At 42.0% G+C, this 17,193-nt stretch overlaps 1 protein-coding gene across 2 annotated transcripts in view; it reads right to left on the bottom strand.

Annotated features, from left to right (window-relative positions):
- The window catches only part of LOC142664638 (sorting nexin-6), a 75,377-nt gene extending 58,777 nt beyond the window's left edge, over positions 1 to 16,600 (bottom strand). The window contains exons 1-5 of one of the 2 annotated variants that reach the window (XM_075843816.1): positions 16,443 to 16,600; positions 16,279 to 16,329; positions 12,859 to 12,963; positions 9,063 to 9,173; positions 1,592 to 1,713 (exon numbers count right to left, since the gene is read on the bottom strand). In XM_075843816.1, the coding sequence (XP_075699931.1) occupies positions 1,592 to 1,713; positions 9,063 to 9,173; positions 12,859 to 12,963; positions 16,279 to 16,329; positions 16,443 to 16,448 (395 nt within the window). In that variant the 5' untranslated portion in view covers positions 16,449 to 16,600. The remainder of the gene's footprint in view (positions 1 to 1,591; positions 1,714 to 9,062; positions 9,174 to 12,858; positions 12,964 to 16,278; positions 16,330 to 16,442) is intronic. The other variant, XM_075843815.1, reaches the window with a different exon arrangement.
- Between the last annotated feature and the right edge of the window lie 593 nt (positions 16,601 to 17,193).

Raw genomic sequence — 17,193 nt, 5'->3', positions numbered from 1 at the left:
CCAAAAATGGTGCAATTTAAAAACACAAGTCGTCCTGCAAAAAAACAAGCACTTATACGGACAGAAAAAAAAATATATAAATCTCCTAGAATGTAAGTGTAAAAACAAAAATCCTTGGTCATTACGGTTTTGACGATAGCAAATTTATTATTTTATGTTTTGGGGCTTCCATTTTATAAAGTTTATTGTAAAAATGTGTATTGTGTGTATTTTTTTTATTTTCTATAACATTACTTTTGTTTTTATTAATTTTACTTTTTTGAATCCCATAGGATTTTGATTTTTTACCTTTAGTATACGGGCATACTAGTCCTTCTCAATGAATTAGAATGTCAAAAAGTTATTTCAGTAATTCAAATCTTATAATATATAGATTTATTACACAGTGAATTCCAGAATTGCTTTCTTTTAATGTTAATGATTATGGGTAACAGGTAATGAAAACCCAAAATAATTTTTGAAATTGGGCTTAAATAATATTCTAATTTTCAAGTACCTAAATGTTGGCCTACTGAAAAGTCTGTACAGTATATGCCCTCAATACTTGGTCGGGGCTCCTTTTGCATGAATTACTGCATCAATGCGGCGTGGCATGGAGGCGATCAGCCTGTGGCACTGCTGAGGTGTTATGGAAGCCCAGGTTGCCTTGATAGCGGCCTTCAGCTCGTCTGCATTGTTGGGTCTGGTGTCTCATCTTCCTCTTGACAATACCCCATAGATTCTCTATGGGGTTTAGGTCAGGCAAGTTTGCTGGCCAATCAAGCGCAGTGATACTGTGGTTATTAAACCAGGTATTGGTACTTTTGGCAGGGTGGGCAGGTGCCAAGTCTTGCAATAAAATTTCCTGCTAAACGCTGCGTTGAGTCTGGACTTGATATAACACATTGGACCAACACCAGCAGATGACATGGCTGCCCAAACCATCACTGACTGTGGAAACTTCACACTGGACAGCAAGCAACTTGTATTGAGCCTCTCCCCTCTTCCTCCAGACTCTGGGACCGAGAATTCCAAATGAAATGCAAAATTTACTTTCATCTGAAAACAGGACTTTGGACCACTGAGCAAGTGTTGGTCCAATGTGTTATATCAAGTCCAGAGTCAACACAGCCGCCATTTTCCCTTTCAATGCTGCGATTAGATTTGATCGTGGCATTCAAGGGGTTAACAGCAAAGATCAGGGATTTCTCTAATCTAGACCATTAGAGCAGGGCTGCGGCTGTGTATTACAGCTGTTGCCCTGTTCCTGCAGACACATTTGTTGTGCCCGTGCAATCAGCATGACGTCTATACTAGTCATGATGTGGCAACGACCAGCCGCTCAAGACTAGGATAGACATCAAGTGTTGGCAACATGTTAAAAACAGGCCAAAATCAGTTTGATATCTTTACTGTAAAAGTGACAGGTCTTGCTGCTGTGTTCTGGGGAACCCCTGATCTAAGGTGTGATGGAGTAGTTGAAAGAATGTCTTCCACACTTGCCCCCTAGATGAAGAAACTTCTCTAGAGGGCATTGTTAAAGAACTTCTGAACACTTATTCTTAATGAATATAAATCACTGGTTTAAATAAGGAATGAATGAAATACTTACGCTTCAAGCTCCTGTTTCATTTTAGTAAACTCTTCCTTGGTCATTGAACCTTCCCCTTCTCCAAGTTTTTGCAGTTTCTCTCTGGAGGCATCAAAATCAGGTCTTGGAGGTGCGGGTGGGATCTGCATTTATAACAAAACATTTCTAGAATTAAAATTTCATGAAGATTGGAGGAAAATTAGTCAAAGTCATTTTTAAATGAAGTTTAAACTTTAAATATATATATTTTTTTGGAGTTGTTTTTTGTTCAATGTCACCATCTATATTAAAAATAATCCTGAAAACATATGTTACCTCTAAGGGGGAGATCACACTGAGTTTTTTGATGCGGAAACCGCGCCAAAAAACAGCCGAAAATGCCTCATTGATTTCAATGTGAGGCGGAGGTGTTTTATCCCCACGAGCGGAAAAAACGTCTCGCAGGAGAAAGCAGGGACATGCCCGATCTTCAGGCGTTTTCGCTTCTGACCTCCCATTGACATCAATGGGAAGCAGAGAAAGCGCATTTCGCTGCGTTATTTGCCTGGGGCGCTTAAGGGCCGCGGGAGAAAAACCCTGCGAAAATCGGCGTGCAGGGAGAGCAAAATCTGCCTCAAAATTCCAAACGGAATTTTGACGCAGATTTTCCTCCTGCAAAAAACTCAGTGTGAACCCAGCCTAACAGTACAGTGCTTGCTAACATCTCGCTGGAAGAGCTCATGCAGGGATGGGTGTTCTGGCTTAACCTGGGTATTAAAAATAATTCACACTTGACGGAGGGAAACTGGATATATTTATTTTTTTAACCATTGCAGAAACAATATAATATCCCCCACCGAGTGTTTTACAGGTTCCTTCAACTCAGGCATGCTTTCAGAGTGTGATTTCCAGAAACCCCAGAGCTAGTTTCTAATCCTCCTCGGATTACGGCTTTCAGACCCCATCTACGGCTTCCAGTACGTCTCAGAAATACAATCTACTATTCCAATTTCATGCCTTGGATCCCATCACGTTCAAAATGGGAACAGTATATTCCTTCCCTCACCGGGGAGGACTAGAATGTAATGTTAGGCTGGGTTCACTCGGTTTTTGTTGTGCTTGCATGTTTTTGTTTTGGTTGATAAACTCCCCTATAGAGACATGAGCATTTATCTACCAAAAAAAATGTTTTTATTAAAAGCACAACAAAAAACCTCCCACCTGCCGCTAATAAATTGATGCAGCTTTACATCATTCATCAGGATTACCTCATACCTGAAGTTACATTATGCTGGCTTGGTCTCTAACTCCCATGCCACAGATGTACTGGGCGTGTCCCTCTGTTGCCTCATTGTAAGCACTCAGCTATATACATGGGACTCCTCTACCCCTTGAACCCAAATTATACCTATGTGGCTGTCTGGATTAGGATCGCCTGTGGTCTCACCACTAGATCACATCACTCCTTGGGAAAACACTGTTTAGGGCTCACAAGGCTATTGCATTTCGATGGATTGCTCCATCCTCCCCTACTCTTGCTCAGTGGGCCAAAATAGACAGCTTTCCGTTTGAAAAAAGTGATATACCGGCATCGCAAAAGCACCAAAACGTTCAATAAAACTTGGGCCTCATTGTGCGGTACAGAGTTTACTTTAACAATAGAGGGGCAAGATGAGTGAGGTTTTAATGGGAGCCAGAACGAGGCTCCATAGGAATGCACTGAAAGCCCGAGATCCGGTTTTCTCAAAAGAACAGCAATTCCAGACCAGGTGGGAATGTGATTACATGGGCGGCGCTGGACCCAAAAACGACATGACGCACAGATTGGTAAGTATTTCTGCACACAGCACCCCATTGAAAACACCAATGTACAAATGCTGAGCCCCTCCCGTAATGAACGGGAGCCCGCTAGTTTAACCCGTTAAATGCCGTGGTCAATTGTTAGAAGAATTTATGTTCTTATCAAGGAGATTCAAGAAGTCACCTGAATAGAAATGCGCGTCTTTTATTCTCATCGATAAGGAGACAATATGACCGGTAGATCAAAAATCCATCAGCAAATATCTGCTGCTACCTTGCGGATCATGGTTTTTATACATGGGATAAACTTATTTCTTATTCAGCCAGTTACAGACATGCAATACATTGCAGATACAACATTATAATTCTTCGCACATCAGGTTTACAGGTGGCCTTATCTCTCTTGGCAAGAATATTCCTGTAAGATGGGGGAGGCATTCCCACATGCATATTTGCCACCCTCCCATCTCACTCCCTGTGCTTTCTCCGCAAGCTTCATATGAGAACCAAGGTCAAAGATAACTAACTAAAAAACATGAAATACAGTCTTAAAGGAACAATGAATTGTATTCATTATAAAAGAAACAAGATGGGAACTCCAGACAAGATGGCCGCTGCACGAAATTACACACATGTAAAGAATACAAAATGGAGACTGCCCACCACCCTCACACTTGATGGCATATTTAGACTTTGGTCTCCATCACATCTAAATCAGCATAAATTTAAAAAAAAAACAACTTTTCTAACATAAATAGCGACCGCGGCATTTAAATTACTAAAAACAGGGGGGCAACCCCCTGTAACATTCCGGCGGCCACCCGCAGTGTGATCTGGGGGTGCCGTTGGTTGGCATGGCAGCCTGATGACTGCCCCCAAGGTCTGACATCTCTGTACTCCTTGGAAGCCCAGGGCTTCATAGAAGACCGAGTATCACAATCGCTGGTTCAAGCTACCAAAAAAAAAATATCATTTCTGTATTAATTCCTTGCTGAATAACAAAGCAGAGATCCCAAAAGCCGTAAGAACATTCATTGTTTACTTCCAGTGGATAAATTCTCTCCATGGTCATGTGATGGACACAGAAGCCAGAGCTCGGAAACACATTGTTACTGTAACGAGCCATATACCTGTGGGTTCATCACATGACCACATACAGAATTATAGCCACTGGAAGTAAACAATGAATGTTCCTACTGAATAACAAGCAAAGATCTTGAAAATGGCAAGGAATACAGACAGTATATTGGAAAATTATATAACTTAATAGAAAATATAACTGACTTGCTGAAACTGGACAATCCCTTTAAATCGAACGTTGCCTTAGGCAACCTAAGGCTAAATGTACACGTTGCGTAATTTGATGTGGAAAATACACATTATAACCGCAGGTAAACGTAGATAATTCCACAGGGAATATCCCCACTAAGGCCGGGTTCCCACGTAGCGTAAACGCTGTGGAAATGCCACAACGAAATTGTGCGCTGAAATTGCTGCAGAAAGTGGATGAGATTTAGAAAATCTAATTTCCACGCTGCGGAAAAAAACGCAGTGTAAAGGTTAACAAAATTGATCGGCCTTCCTACGACCCTTACTCAGACATATGCCTTGTTGCGGTCCTCTGTAAAACATCCCTTTGATAGGGCATACCTGGGGTGGGAGAAAGATATCCCTGATTTGTCGGAGGAGGAGTGGAGGGAGGTGGAGCATTCCTTCTTTGATTCCGTAGTTAGTGCTCGAGATTTTTTTAATACAGTCGCGTTTCTTACACAGAATTTACTATACTCCGGTTAGACTTCAGAGAATTGGGGCCTCTGGGTCGGACAGCTGTTTTAAGTGTCAGTCGGATGTTGGCACGTACCTTCACTGTGTATGGTCCTGTCCTAGGATTTCACTATTCTGGTCAAGGGTTGTAGAGTTTCTGCATGATAACTGAGTTTCCCCGGGTTCTCTCCCCTCAGGTGTGCCTCTTGGGCATTATGAATGAGTTAGTACAAGGGTATTATGACAAAATATTTTCCCGATTTGTTTTGTTTAGTGCGCGGAAGATTATGATATGGAAGGCCACGGTGTGTCCTAGTATAGAACATTGGTTGCAATTGGTAAATAAGTATATACCCTTATATCAGAAGTTATACATTAGCAGAGGGTACCACGACAAATTCGGGAAGATATGGGCTAGGTGGATGGAGAGTTCGGACACTGCTGTTTAATCTACAGGTGTGAATGAAGTGTGAATGGTTGTCTGTCTTGTTTGGGGCAATAGTGAAGGTCACATGGTGATCCTGTTTTCCTTGCAATAAACGAATATGCACACGTGATCCGTTAAGTTTCCATGCTGGCTTTTGCATTGTTAACTGTATTATTCTCTAGGATGATGATTATTGCCCACTAGTGTGGTTGGTCAGTATGCCATGTATGTTTTTGTGCGCAATGTTGCACTTTTGTACATTTGTATTTTGAGAAAAGTTAAAAGAAAACCTTTTAAAAAATAAATAAAAATAAATTGATCAGCGGTGTGTAATTCAATTCCGCAGCATGTCAATTTATGCTAAGTTTTTGTTGATTTTCCGTTGTGGGTTTTCCCCCATTGAATTCAATGGGGATGCAAAACCTGCAACAGAAAGCCAAGTGTTTGCAACTTTTGCGGAATGATCGCAGAGATTACGCCGCAATAATCGCAACTACGGAAAAAATTAAATCATACCCAGAACGCCCTCCTTCCTGCAATCCGCCCTCCTGGGATGATGCTGCATCCAATGTGACCGCTGCAGCCAATCACACGCTGTAGCGGCGGTCACAAGGGATGATAAGTCATCCCAGGAGGCTGGCCTGGACGACGTCAGAGGGCCAGTCTCCTGGGACGACGTTACATCCCATGTGACTGCCACTGTAGCCAATCACAGGCTGCAGCGGTCACATGGGCTGCAGTGTCATCCAAGGAGGCCGGACCAGACTGCACAGGAGGGAAGTGTCCCCGTATCGGCTTACGCAAGCATGAGTGCTTTTTATTAACCGCAGCGGAAATTCCATCCGAAAACCGCACCACAATGTGGTGTTTTTTCAGATTGAATGTACTGCGGGTTAAAGGTTGGATACCCTGCGTGTTTTTTTTTGCAGCGTATCTGTCCCGTGGGAACCTGGCCTTGGTGCATAAGTGTGGTTTTTACATTTTGATTTGGAAATCGGTGCAGTTTTATGCTGCAGATTTTCGTGCGTTTATATAAACTTGACAGGTACATGCTGCAGATACTGAAATACACACCACAGGTCACTTTACGTGCAGAAAAATTCTGCAACGTTTAGATGAGTACTTAAAATCTCGTTGACTTTGCTGGTACTGCATTACAATGCCACAGGAAAATAGGCAAGGGGAATGGTAGTGCCCAGTTGACACTTTTTATACATTTGCACATTTAAAAAAAAAAAAAAAGGAATGGTACATGGTAGAATTTTAAGAAAATATTCTTTAGAATGGGAATACAAGCATCTACTAAAACAGACATGTCAGGAGAGCTGGGGCACAGAGTTATTCTTTGGGTGAGTTGGAACTCCACACTATTTAGCCATGTTTCCCTGCACTGGTTATTTATTTACTTAGCGGTTCACACAGTGGTTATAGTGGCAGTAAATAGCAGACTATTAGGCCTCATGAACACGACCGTAAAAACTCCCGTTATTACGGGTCGTAATTACGACCCGTAATAACGGGCTCATAGACTTCTATTGGCCACGGGTGCCTTCCTATTTTCTTACGGGAAGGTGCCCGTGCAGTTGAAAAAGATAGAACATGTCCTATTTCAGGCCGTAATAACGGCACGGACAGTCCATAGAAGTCTATGGAGCTCCCGTAATGACGGGTGGCTACGTGTCCACCCGTCATTACGGGAGCGTTGCTATGCGACGTCAGTAAATAGTCACTGTCCAGGGTGCTGAAAGAGTTAACTGATCGGCAGTAACTCTTTCAGCACCCTGGACAGTGAATTCCGATCAGAATATAGAGCAACCTGTAAAAAAAAAAAAAAAAAAAAAAAAAAAAAAAAGGACGTTCATACTTACCGATAACTTCCTGCTTCCTCCAGTCCGGTCTCCCGGCCGTTGCCTTGGTGACGCGTCCTTCTCGACATCCAGCCCGACATCCCTGGATGACTTTTCAGCCCATGTGACCGGTGCAGCCAATCACAGGCAAATCACATGCTGCAGCGGTCACATGGACTGCCACGTCATCCAGGGATGTCGGGCTGGATGTCAAGAGAGGGACGCGTCACCAAGGCAACGGCTGGGCAAGTATGAATGTCTTTTACTTTTACCTCGGAAAGGGCTGACCCTTCTCGCTATCCTGCACTGATAGAGAGAAGGGGCTGCCGATTAGTGCAGTGCAATTTTGCATCGAAAACGTGCCCGTAAATACGGGTGGATTACTGGCGATTCCGGAACCGTATTTACGGGCACGGGTCCGTAAATACTGGTGCAAAACGGGTCGAATACGTGTGACACTGGACCCGTATTTACGGGTGGGAAAAAATATGGTCGTGTGCATGAGGCCTTAGATTGTGATTTCACTATGTGGGCTGTGCATTTCAAAAAACGGATAGCACCCCCTGACGAAAAAAACTGAAGTAGGTATGAGGCCTAATGCCAGTAGAGCGGTCAGATACTTTTTAACAAATACAAAACGTTTACAAATCACACTCCAAGTGCTTATGGTAAGGAATCGCATCACTATCTATTGCAACAGAAATATAATTGTATGTGCATTTTTTTTCGTTTTGGGAAATTTTTCTTGTAAGCGATTGCTGAATGAAGGGCAGAGCCAGTCAAGCAGGGTTACAGTTTGTCCGGCAGTATTACTGGAAGAAACAGACACTAAGGTGGTGAAGGTGCGGCAGCACCTGTTTTCCGGGAGTTCCCTTTAGCTCAAGTGCACAGGTCATTGGCACATTCCACCACAAATTTTGTTGCAAGCAGTGAAAAATCAGCAAGATTTCCCTTAAAAAAGGAGTATGCTGCAGATTTAAAAGTCTTATATGCTTATGCAGATTTTTTCCGCTATGTGTGGGTGGCGGTTTAAAAACCACACCACAAATCTTCAGAATTTCCTCTACTTCTGTACATCACCCTATAGCCGTTAACCCTGCCTAAAGCACAAGCAAGGACACTTGCCCTGACCAGAGACCCTTCCCAACAACGCCACTTTAGACATTTGTGGACACCTTAAAGCATGAATGTGGACTTATAGGGCTATAGGATCAGAATGTTTTGGTAGTAAATATTGCAGAAAGTGTTTTCAGAAAATGAGCCAAAGAATGACAGCTCACATGTCAAGTGTTTATTACTAGAAGTAGAAACCCACACAAATCTATTCCTCTGTTTCACCTTATTTTCCATCACAACAGATTCACCACTTGGAAGATCAACCTTTCCAAATTAGAATGTTATTTTTGCCTCGCTCTACTGTAATTATATGGTGCCATGACCAATATTTCTGCAGCACAGATGGCCTTGGCAGCTTTGCTTTTTTAAATTATTATTTTAAACACAATGAGATTTAAGAGAAACGACACAAATTAAACAGCCATAATCTTATATGAAGCGCTACTCAAAATAAAAAGTTATAATTCTTCAGAGAGGAAAAAAACAAAAACATACCACACTAACATATTATAAACCAAGAATGATTGGTACCACATTCAGTATCAATTTATACACTTACAATATATCCAGCATAATCCTCACTTTCCACAAAGGAATCGTGAAGCCATATGAACTCCTCATGCTGTCTGACGACTGAAAATTCATTCTGCTTGAAGTTTGGTAGTGAACTCTGAATATAAAACAGAAAAAAAAAAAGAAAAACCACAATAAGATTTACATTGCAAATACATTAAAGCGTAACTAACCTTTCATAATAAGCGGTCGTGTGTACATGAGGAACACCACTATTTCTGAACATTATAAGATTTGTATTCTGCATGATTTAGCAGAGCGAGAGATATATACACACACACATAATTTAAAAGCTGCAGAGTGTGTGTTCTCTGCTCCTACTCACACCCCCATAGATTTCTATGGGCTGCAGGGTCATGCTCGCTTTGCTCCCGCTCCTCCCTCCCATCACCATAGACTTCTATGGACAGGCTGTGAAGTCACTGGAGTGTGCTTTGGCAGAGACACCAACCACCGCCCCCCTGACTTCCTTCCCATCTCCTCCACTCTAAGGGTATGTTCACACGCGGAGTCAAAAACATCTGAAAATACGGAGTTGTTTTCAAGGGAAAACAGCTCCTGGCATTTTTTATGCCACTCGTGATTTTCGCTGCATTTTTACGGCCGTTTTTTGGAGCGGTTTTCTATGGAGTCAATGAAAAACAGCTAAAAACGTCCTAAGAAGTGTCCTGCACTTCTTTTTCGCGGCTATTTTCTCATTGAAATCAATGGTAAGATATTTGGAGGCGTTCGGCTTCCGAAAAACGGCCGGAAATAGGCCGTGTGAACATACCCTAACTAGGGATACGTTTTGCTTGACAGGTGGGGGCAGAACACAGGAATGGAAACACCTAGCAGCAGTAACTTCACAGAATTTGCCTGGAAAAAGTAAATTTAAGCAGTAAGTTACAAAGTTGTTCTATATCATGTATACTGTTAGATTAGCATTAGTAGTTAGAAAAGTTAGTGTCAATATAAAAAGGTAACTATTTTATCTTGAACCAAGGTTTAATGAAGGTTACCTTTTAAACAAGAGATAGGTCTTTTCATTAAAGATTAAGTTGTACGAATGTGGGCTTCAAAAACAATGTTTACTTTAGAATCAGAGGGGTTTTGCAGGACTGGCAAAAAGGGTTTGCCTCCCCCCCAAATACAGCACCATGTTTGTACAAGGTTGTGTCTAGTATTATAGCTCAGCCCCATTTACTTGAATGGGGTTGAGCATCAAAACCAGACAGCCCATAGTCATGGCACGATTTCCTTAAAAAAAATAAAAAAAATGGCTAGAATCTGTTATTCCTTCTGATAACGGCATGTCCCTACGCAGTCTGACACTATCCCATCAGTGAACGGTAACATAATGTGGGGAGCGCAACAACAAAGAAATGTCTGTTTAGCACATTTCTTAGATGCTTATTCTTAGATTTGAAAAGCACATGACTCAAAAGCTTTTTTCTGTGTTTTTCATAGAACGATAGTGTTCGGCACACAAGGATAAAATCGTATAATTAAGGAAAACAAGTTAGATAGTCTAGTATAAAATACGAGGATCTAAACAAAAAGCAAACATTCAGGTGGGGTGCGGCCCAGCAAAGCACTAAGGCCTCATGCACACGTCAGTATTTGGAAGCCAAAACCAGGAGTGGATCCAAAACACGGAAGAGGTGCAAATCTTTCCATTATAGGTTCTCGGTTTATGTTTCACTACTGGTTTTGGCTTCCAAATACTGACCAGAATACGGGTGTGTGCATGAGAACCTTAAAAACAACATATGTGAGCCGAGATGCAGCCCCTTCCAAAGGGGTTTTCCTAACACTAATATTCATGGCATTATTAGGAGGCGGCATAAATGTATGATCATTCTGAATCAAAACCTCTGAACCCTCCACCAAGCAACCGACCTGCCAGTGGCACTCACAATTTCAGCTCCCATTGGCCACATTCTGCTTTTCTTTACATTTAGACAGCGGTGGGATCCACTCCTACCATATCCATTAATGCTGGTGCTAGATGCACTGCTGAAACCTGAAAAGTTGGATATATGATCCTGAACGACTAGATGCAGTGCTTATTCTCCAGGAGCTACTTACGTCAAATTTTGTTTTATTGCTCCAGTGAATCTTTAAAAGTTTTGCTCTTTACAAAAACATTCTGCTTTGGTAAAGTTTGCCATATGGAAAGGGATGGTCTATGCAACCCCTTAAAAGTGCACCCGTAATGAGAACGATGCACTTTAGGCCTCTTTCACATTGCAGTATTTTGCATCAGTATTTGTAAGCCAAAACCAGGAGTGGGTCCAAAACATGGAGGAGGTACAAATCTTTCTTTTATACTTTTTTTTTTCTAGGTGTCACTCCTGGCTTTGGCATCCAAATACTGCCATGTGAAAGAGACCTTAACCGCTTCCCTCCACAGCCATTTTATGGATTTTTACTTTTGTTTTCTCTTCCCAACCTTCCAAAAGCTATAATTTTTTTATTTTTCCGTCTATATAGCCATACAAAAGCTTGTTTTGTGCGGGACGAGTTGTAGTTTTTCATGGCACCATTTATTCTACCGCATAAAAGTACTGGGAAGATGTAAAAAAAAAATTGTGGTGTGAAAAGGGCAAAAAGAACATAAATTTAGCGATGTGAGGGCTTAAATTCTGCAGGGCGAGCTGTAGCTTTCACTGATCCCATTTTGGAGTATATGCGACTTCTTGATCTTTTTATTTCATTTTTTTGGAGTGCTAAGGTGACAGACAGACAGATTATTATATATATGGAAAAAAAAAGGGAAAAGGTTTGGTTTCTTTAACTTTTAATACTTTATTTTATTGGAACAAAAAAAAAAAAAAAACTGACTGTTTACTTTTTTTTATAAGTGCCCCTAGGATACTTGAAGCAGCGATCGTTGGATCACTTGCATGATATACTGCAATATTAATGTATTGCAGTATATTGTGATTCTGACAGTCTCCTTTGAAGCCCTGCCGGAGGCCAAGCCTCAAAGGAGTGCAAAGATGGCAGACCTGGACCTGGAGGCCTTTGTTAGGCCCCTAGGCTGCCATAGCAACCGTTGTTACCTGCCGATCGCACCGCGAGGGGTTGCGATGGCGTGTTTGAGGGGGTGCCCCCCCTGATTCTAACACTTTAAATGCTGCAGTAACAATTGACCGCGGCATTTAAGGTGTTGGACTGAATCAAAGTGAACTTTGATTCTGCCCGTTGCAGTGAGGTGTAGCAGCCATCACCCGCTGTGTATGGTACGAGCTCAGCCCATGAGCTCGCTCCATACTTCCCCTTAACCCGTACAGTTACGTGATTTGGCGGGAAGGGTTTAAAGGAGTTGTACAAGATTACAAAAACATGGTTCCATTAGTCAGAAAAAAATAAATAAAAACACCACGCCTTCCCACAGGTTGTGTGTGTTATTGCAGCTCAGCTCTATTCACTTTAATATAGCAGATCTGCAGCACCAAATAGAACTTCTAGATAGGTGTGGTGCGGTTTTCATGCAGCCGTGTTCTGGTAATTTTGTACAACCCCTTTAAGCAGGGACATCTACCAGACGTCCATAAATGGTTTAACGTAATGGTGTCTAGCTCTACCAAGCAGCGCTCAACCTGGTTTGGGGATCTGCACCTCCAGTTTGTTTATCTGCTGAAATTACTTTCTGGCAAGAGTGTGGAGGACTCAGTGTAAATGTCAACAGAAAAAAAATGTCATATAATAAATGTTTTGCTAAATTTTCTAAATGCATTCCAAGAAGGAATTTCAGCAGTTTTTTTTTTTTTTTTTAGTAGTTCAAGAACACCTACCTTTGTATGCACAGTGAATTTCACTTTGTCTCTCTCACTTAATGCATCAGATATATCAACTTGCAAAGTGGCATCAGGCTGCAGATCTACATTAATTGCACGTGGCTTTACAGGAGAAAAAAACAGAAAATTATCACATTAGAAAGCACACAAGAGTGTAGGTCACTTTCAAGAGATTACTAAGCAGAAAACTAAATAACTCCTAGCAGGATACAATCAAAGAATGTTCTCCACCCATTAAACATTGACATTTCAGAAATGCAAGAGAATTATAGACGTAAACATTTTAACATAAGTAGGAAGCCAATTTGCCTAGCAAATTGCTACTGGTGGCGAACTATTTTAGGGTGGTTTTCTATTGAGGTCAGTTAAAAATGTCAACTCTGCTCCTGAGCGGTTTGACTGGATTAAACTCTACACTAGTTTTTCCATCCAAAGTTTAATGAACTTTCTAAAAGAAAAAAGTGGATAAACGGGCTCTGCTATGGGGACCCAATATGCAAATTTGTTTACGGGGTATTTTGACACCAACTTTAGCCAACATTAAATACTACTGCAAAAGAATTGGTCTGTTTTTTTCCTCGGTTTCAGAAGATGAATCCAACACTTTCTATAAAGCCTTTGAGAAAATCTGTTACAAACAAACAGAGCTTCGCCTTTCAGAGATCAAATACCCTCGGCTACAGCCTGGAGACTTATCTGGCAGTCCCAAACTCCTTGGCCTCCTTCCTTCCTAAAAGGTACTCTTACACCGGCCAATTTTGGCCAGTGTAACGAGCTCCGATCAACGAGACAGCTAGTGATCGGCGATAGTTTGCTACAGTCACAAGGCGCTATGCATGGGGACGAGCGCTCGTTACTCCAACCACTCGTCCTCATACATAATAATCATCATCACGTCGGCAGTGAGTCTCTCTGTTTACACAGGGAAATGTGCTGCAGACTAAAGATATTTTGTTTTTTTAAAACGATACGATCAGAAGATGAACAAGTGTTTGCTCGTTGATCTGCTGATTGGTGCCCTGTTTAGACAGGGCAATCCAGAATGAACATTCTATAAACGATAGTTTGCCCGATAATTGGCCCGTGTAAAAGGACCTTAAGAGGAGTCTTTCCATTTGAGAAAAGACAGCACAAACCTGATTAGGCTTTAATCAATAACCGCCGCTAGAACAGGAAAAGTGGAATACCAGATGCAAAGTGTCTCAAGGCCTGAACACCAATTAACATTTGTGGCAATAATCCTATAGAACGGATCTACATCTAGTCTCACTACATCCCAACATATAGATGTCATTTCTTATTTTTCTTGTTGTTGTCTCCCCCATTTACCAATTGTGTGAGAATTATCCACCCCAATGAGTTTCCACCTTATATACCCATTTACAGAAGTTGTATTAATCATTCATATATGACATTTATCAAATAACCAACCTCCTTCATGATCCCCAATATTATTTATCAATTTTTTAATCTTTTGATTATTTGTTCACATCTGTGTTGGTATTTTCGCTGTTCTGCTGTCCGAGAAGACCAACGAAAACAGAAGCGCAGGTTCAATTGTATGACAGACACCAGCCGGCCGCCAACACAACCCATTGATTTTAATGGGACCTATGGGGTTTCTGTCTGAGTGTTCATGGCTCTTGTGCACTATGGTTTCTGGTGTTTTCGGCTAGATCTGCGACAGAGGCCCCAAACGGAGATGTGAACAGACCTGTTTTCTATGTCATTTTCCATTTCATAAGTCCGAATGTGTTTGATTGCCTCCTTACACTCCTCCGCTCCTTGCCTCCACTATTTTTTTCCTATGGAAGCTTGCTCTTATGAAGCCTCCACTTAGGAGTTGGTGGTTACCTAGTCAGGTTAGTCTGGTCCTGCTGATATATTGCCACCCATACGTCCCTAATTCTTGCTTACCTAACTGTATGTAGGTTAGTAAGAATTTTGGGCCATAATGGGAGAGTAGAACTACAAGATCTGACTAAACAGGGCTTGATGTTGCTTACCATGGAGACACAGGTTTGCTGTAAATGCAAAACGAGTCGCAAAGCTACTTTAAAAATTTTTTTTTTAAAGGAGAATAAATTACACATTTATGAGAAAAACCGCCTTTAAATTACACAAACACCACTTGATACGGTTTCCTATTGAATTTATTTAGCATTTGGTATCCGCTCAGCGTGATAATTACTGAAAAAAAAACGCATTCTCCAACTGTTCTGCTTTTTAACAGAAGCAGCAAAACATGTCCTAAAAGGATAACCAATTAACTGCAAACACTAAAATCTACCAAGAAAAGCATTCCAAGCACGTAAAGAAGCGAAGTGAAAGCATAGGTAAAGACCACTTCCTGATGCTGTTAGTAAAGTCTCACGCACGACCACTTATCAATGTGCCATCGGTGTTTTTTTTTTTTTTTTTACGGATAGCACAACGATCTATTAATTTATATGGCCTCATGCACATGACCGCGGGTTTTAGATCCATGTGTGACATGGGACAGAGCCACAAAATTCATAGCATGCCCTATTCCGCTCATCCGTGTGTTGTCTGTGTTTTGCGGATCAGTTTACAGACCGCAAAATACAAACCGTTGCATGCATGTAGCCTAAAACAAAATATACATACAAAAAGCCTGCAGTCCCCTGTAAAGTCTACGAACCAGTCAAAATAAATATGTGCTTAACATCGCAGTCTGACCTGGGGAAAACCCATGGCTGATGCCGAGCTGATCATCAAAACCAGTGCGAGGAAAAGTGGACTAGTCCCCCATAGCAACCAGTCGGATTCTGTCAGTTTTTCAGCAGTTCTTTGTAAAATAATAGCAGCGACCACACCACTTTAAGGCCATGTTCACACAGAATACGTTTGAGTCAGAAAAACATAGGGCCGATTTCAAGAAATAACCCACTCGAAATCCAGGTATTTTTGGAGCAGATTTTCAGACAGTTTTTGGGGCTTGCAAGTATATTTTGATGTTTTCAAGAAGAGTTCTTTTGGAAGGGTCAGGGTCAGTTTTTGACAGAAACCATATCAGAATCAACGCAAAAAAACAGATGAAATCACCCCCCCCCCCCCCCCATTGATGTCAGTGGAAGACAGGGGCGTATTTCTTCTCCAGCAGAGCTTTCGGACGCTCACGGGAAATTAAAAAAAAAGCAGCATGTCTTTTCTTGCTGGTTTCTGAATATTTTTACCCACAGTCCTTGCATTAGCGTCAATGGACTCTGGCGAAAAAGTCACCCAAAAATGTGGAAAAATACGTGCGCTGGACATCCTGATCCTGCAGCAGTCACTAAAATAACGGGACAGTCAGCGTGGAGATGAGCACCAGAGCCCAACCAAGACCAATGACATTTGTCAATTCCCAGTGAGGGGACAATCTTTGGGTGAGATTTGGGATATAAGCAGACTTACCGCTCTGTCCTCCTCTGACAGGAAGTCGGGTCCGTCATCCAGGCCTTCCTGCTGTAGAGAAAAAACAAGACATAGTTACCGACCACCGCGACTCCATTATAGCACCACCGACAACTACAGCTCAACTAGCGGTACCTATACCCCGCCCTTCCCCCGCTACTCACCATCATGGCTGAGACGGACACTGCCAGGCAGGGGACGGGCTCGAACCGATGAACAGGGGGGAGGAGCGCTGGCGGCCGCGTCACGTGACAAGAGGCGGGCACAGAGTGACAGCGGCTGGACGGCGACCACCGCTAAGGAGGCTTACCAAATGTCACGTGGTGTGGGAAAGTCGGCGGCCATGATTGTTAAGGGCAGAATAGGCTGTAGGGTATAGTAGGAGGGCGGAAGCTATTGTGCGTGCTCTGCGTGCGCAGCAGCGTCATTACCAGCGAGTTCAGTTCTCTGTTGCTGATGTACGGCTGGTCTGTGTAGTCTATCCCTGACGTAATTTATATTATATCGTTATTGGACACTGCTTATGTTGCCTCAGGAAGCGCCATGTTTCTGTCACACCTTAGCAACGGACACTTCGGACAGTGCGAAACGTATGGCTTACGTTTGACAAAAAAAGTGTGTGTAAATATATATATTATGTGTGTGTATACGCTTTTACACAGTCATGTTAAAAAAGTAAGGATGCCCCATGTAAAGTTTTTTTCTTTTTCACATATCTTTTAATTCAAGCAGTATAGTAAGGAGATGGATAGCAGACATTTCTCAGAACTACACCTAGCGGAACACGTTGGCAGACGTGGTGTTGCCGCAAATCGTTGCAGTTGTAAAATGTCTCAAACTGCTGTATTTCATCAACATTTTAACGACCGTGTTACGGGTTGTCAACCGTCTGTAAATTCCTGCACCGTCCGTAAA

Source organism: Rhinoderma darwinii, chromosome 12 (assembly GCF_050947455.1).
Source record: "Rhinoderma darwinii isolate aRhiDar2 chromosome 12, aRhiDar2.hap1, whole genome shotgun sequence".
NCBI classification, from domain to species: domain Eukaryota; kingdom Metazoa; phylum Chordata; class Amphibia; order Anura; family Rhinodermatidae; genus Rhinoderma; species Rhinoderma darwinii.
Note: the sequence above shows the minus strand (reverse complement) of the source record. Positions and strands in the feature narration are given on the sequence as shown.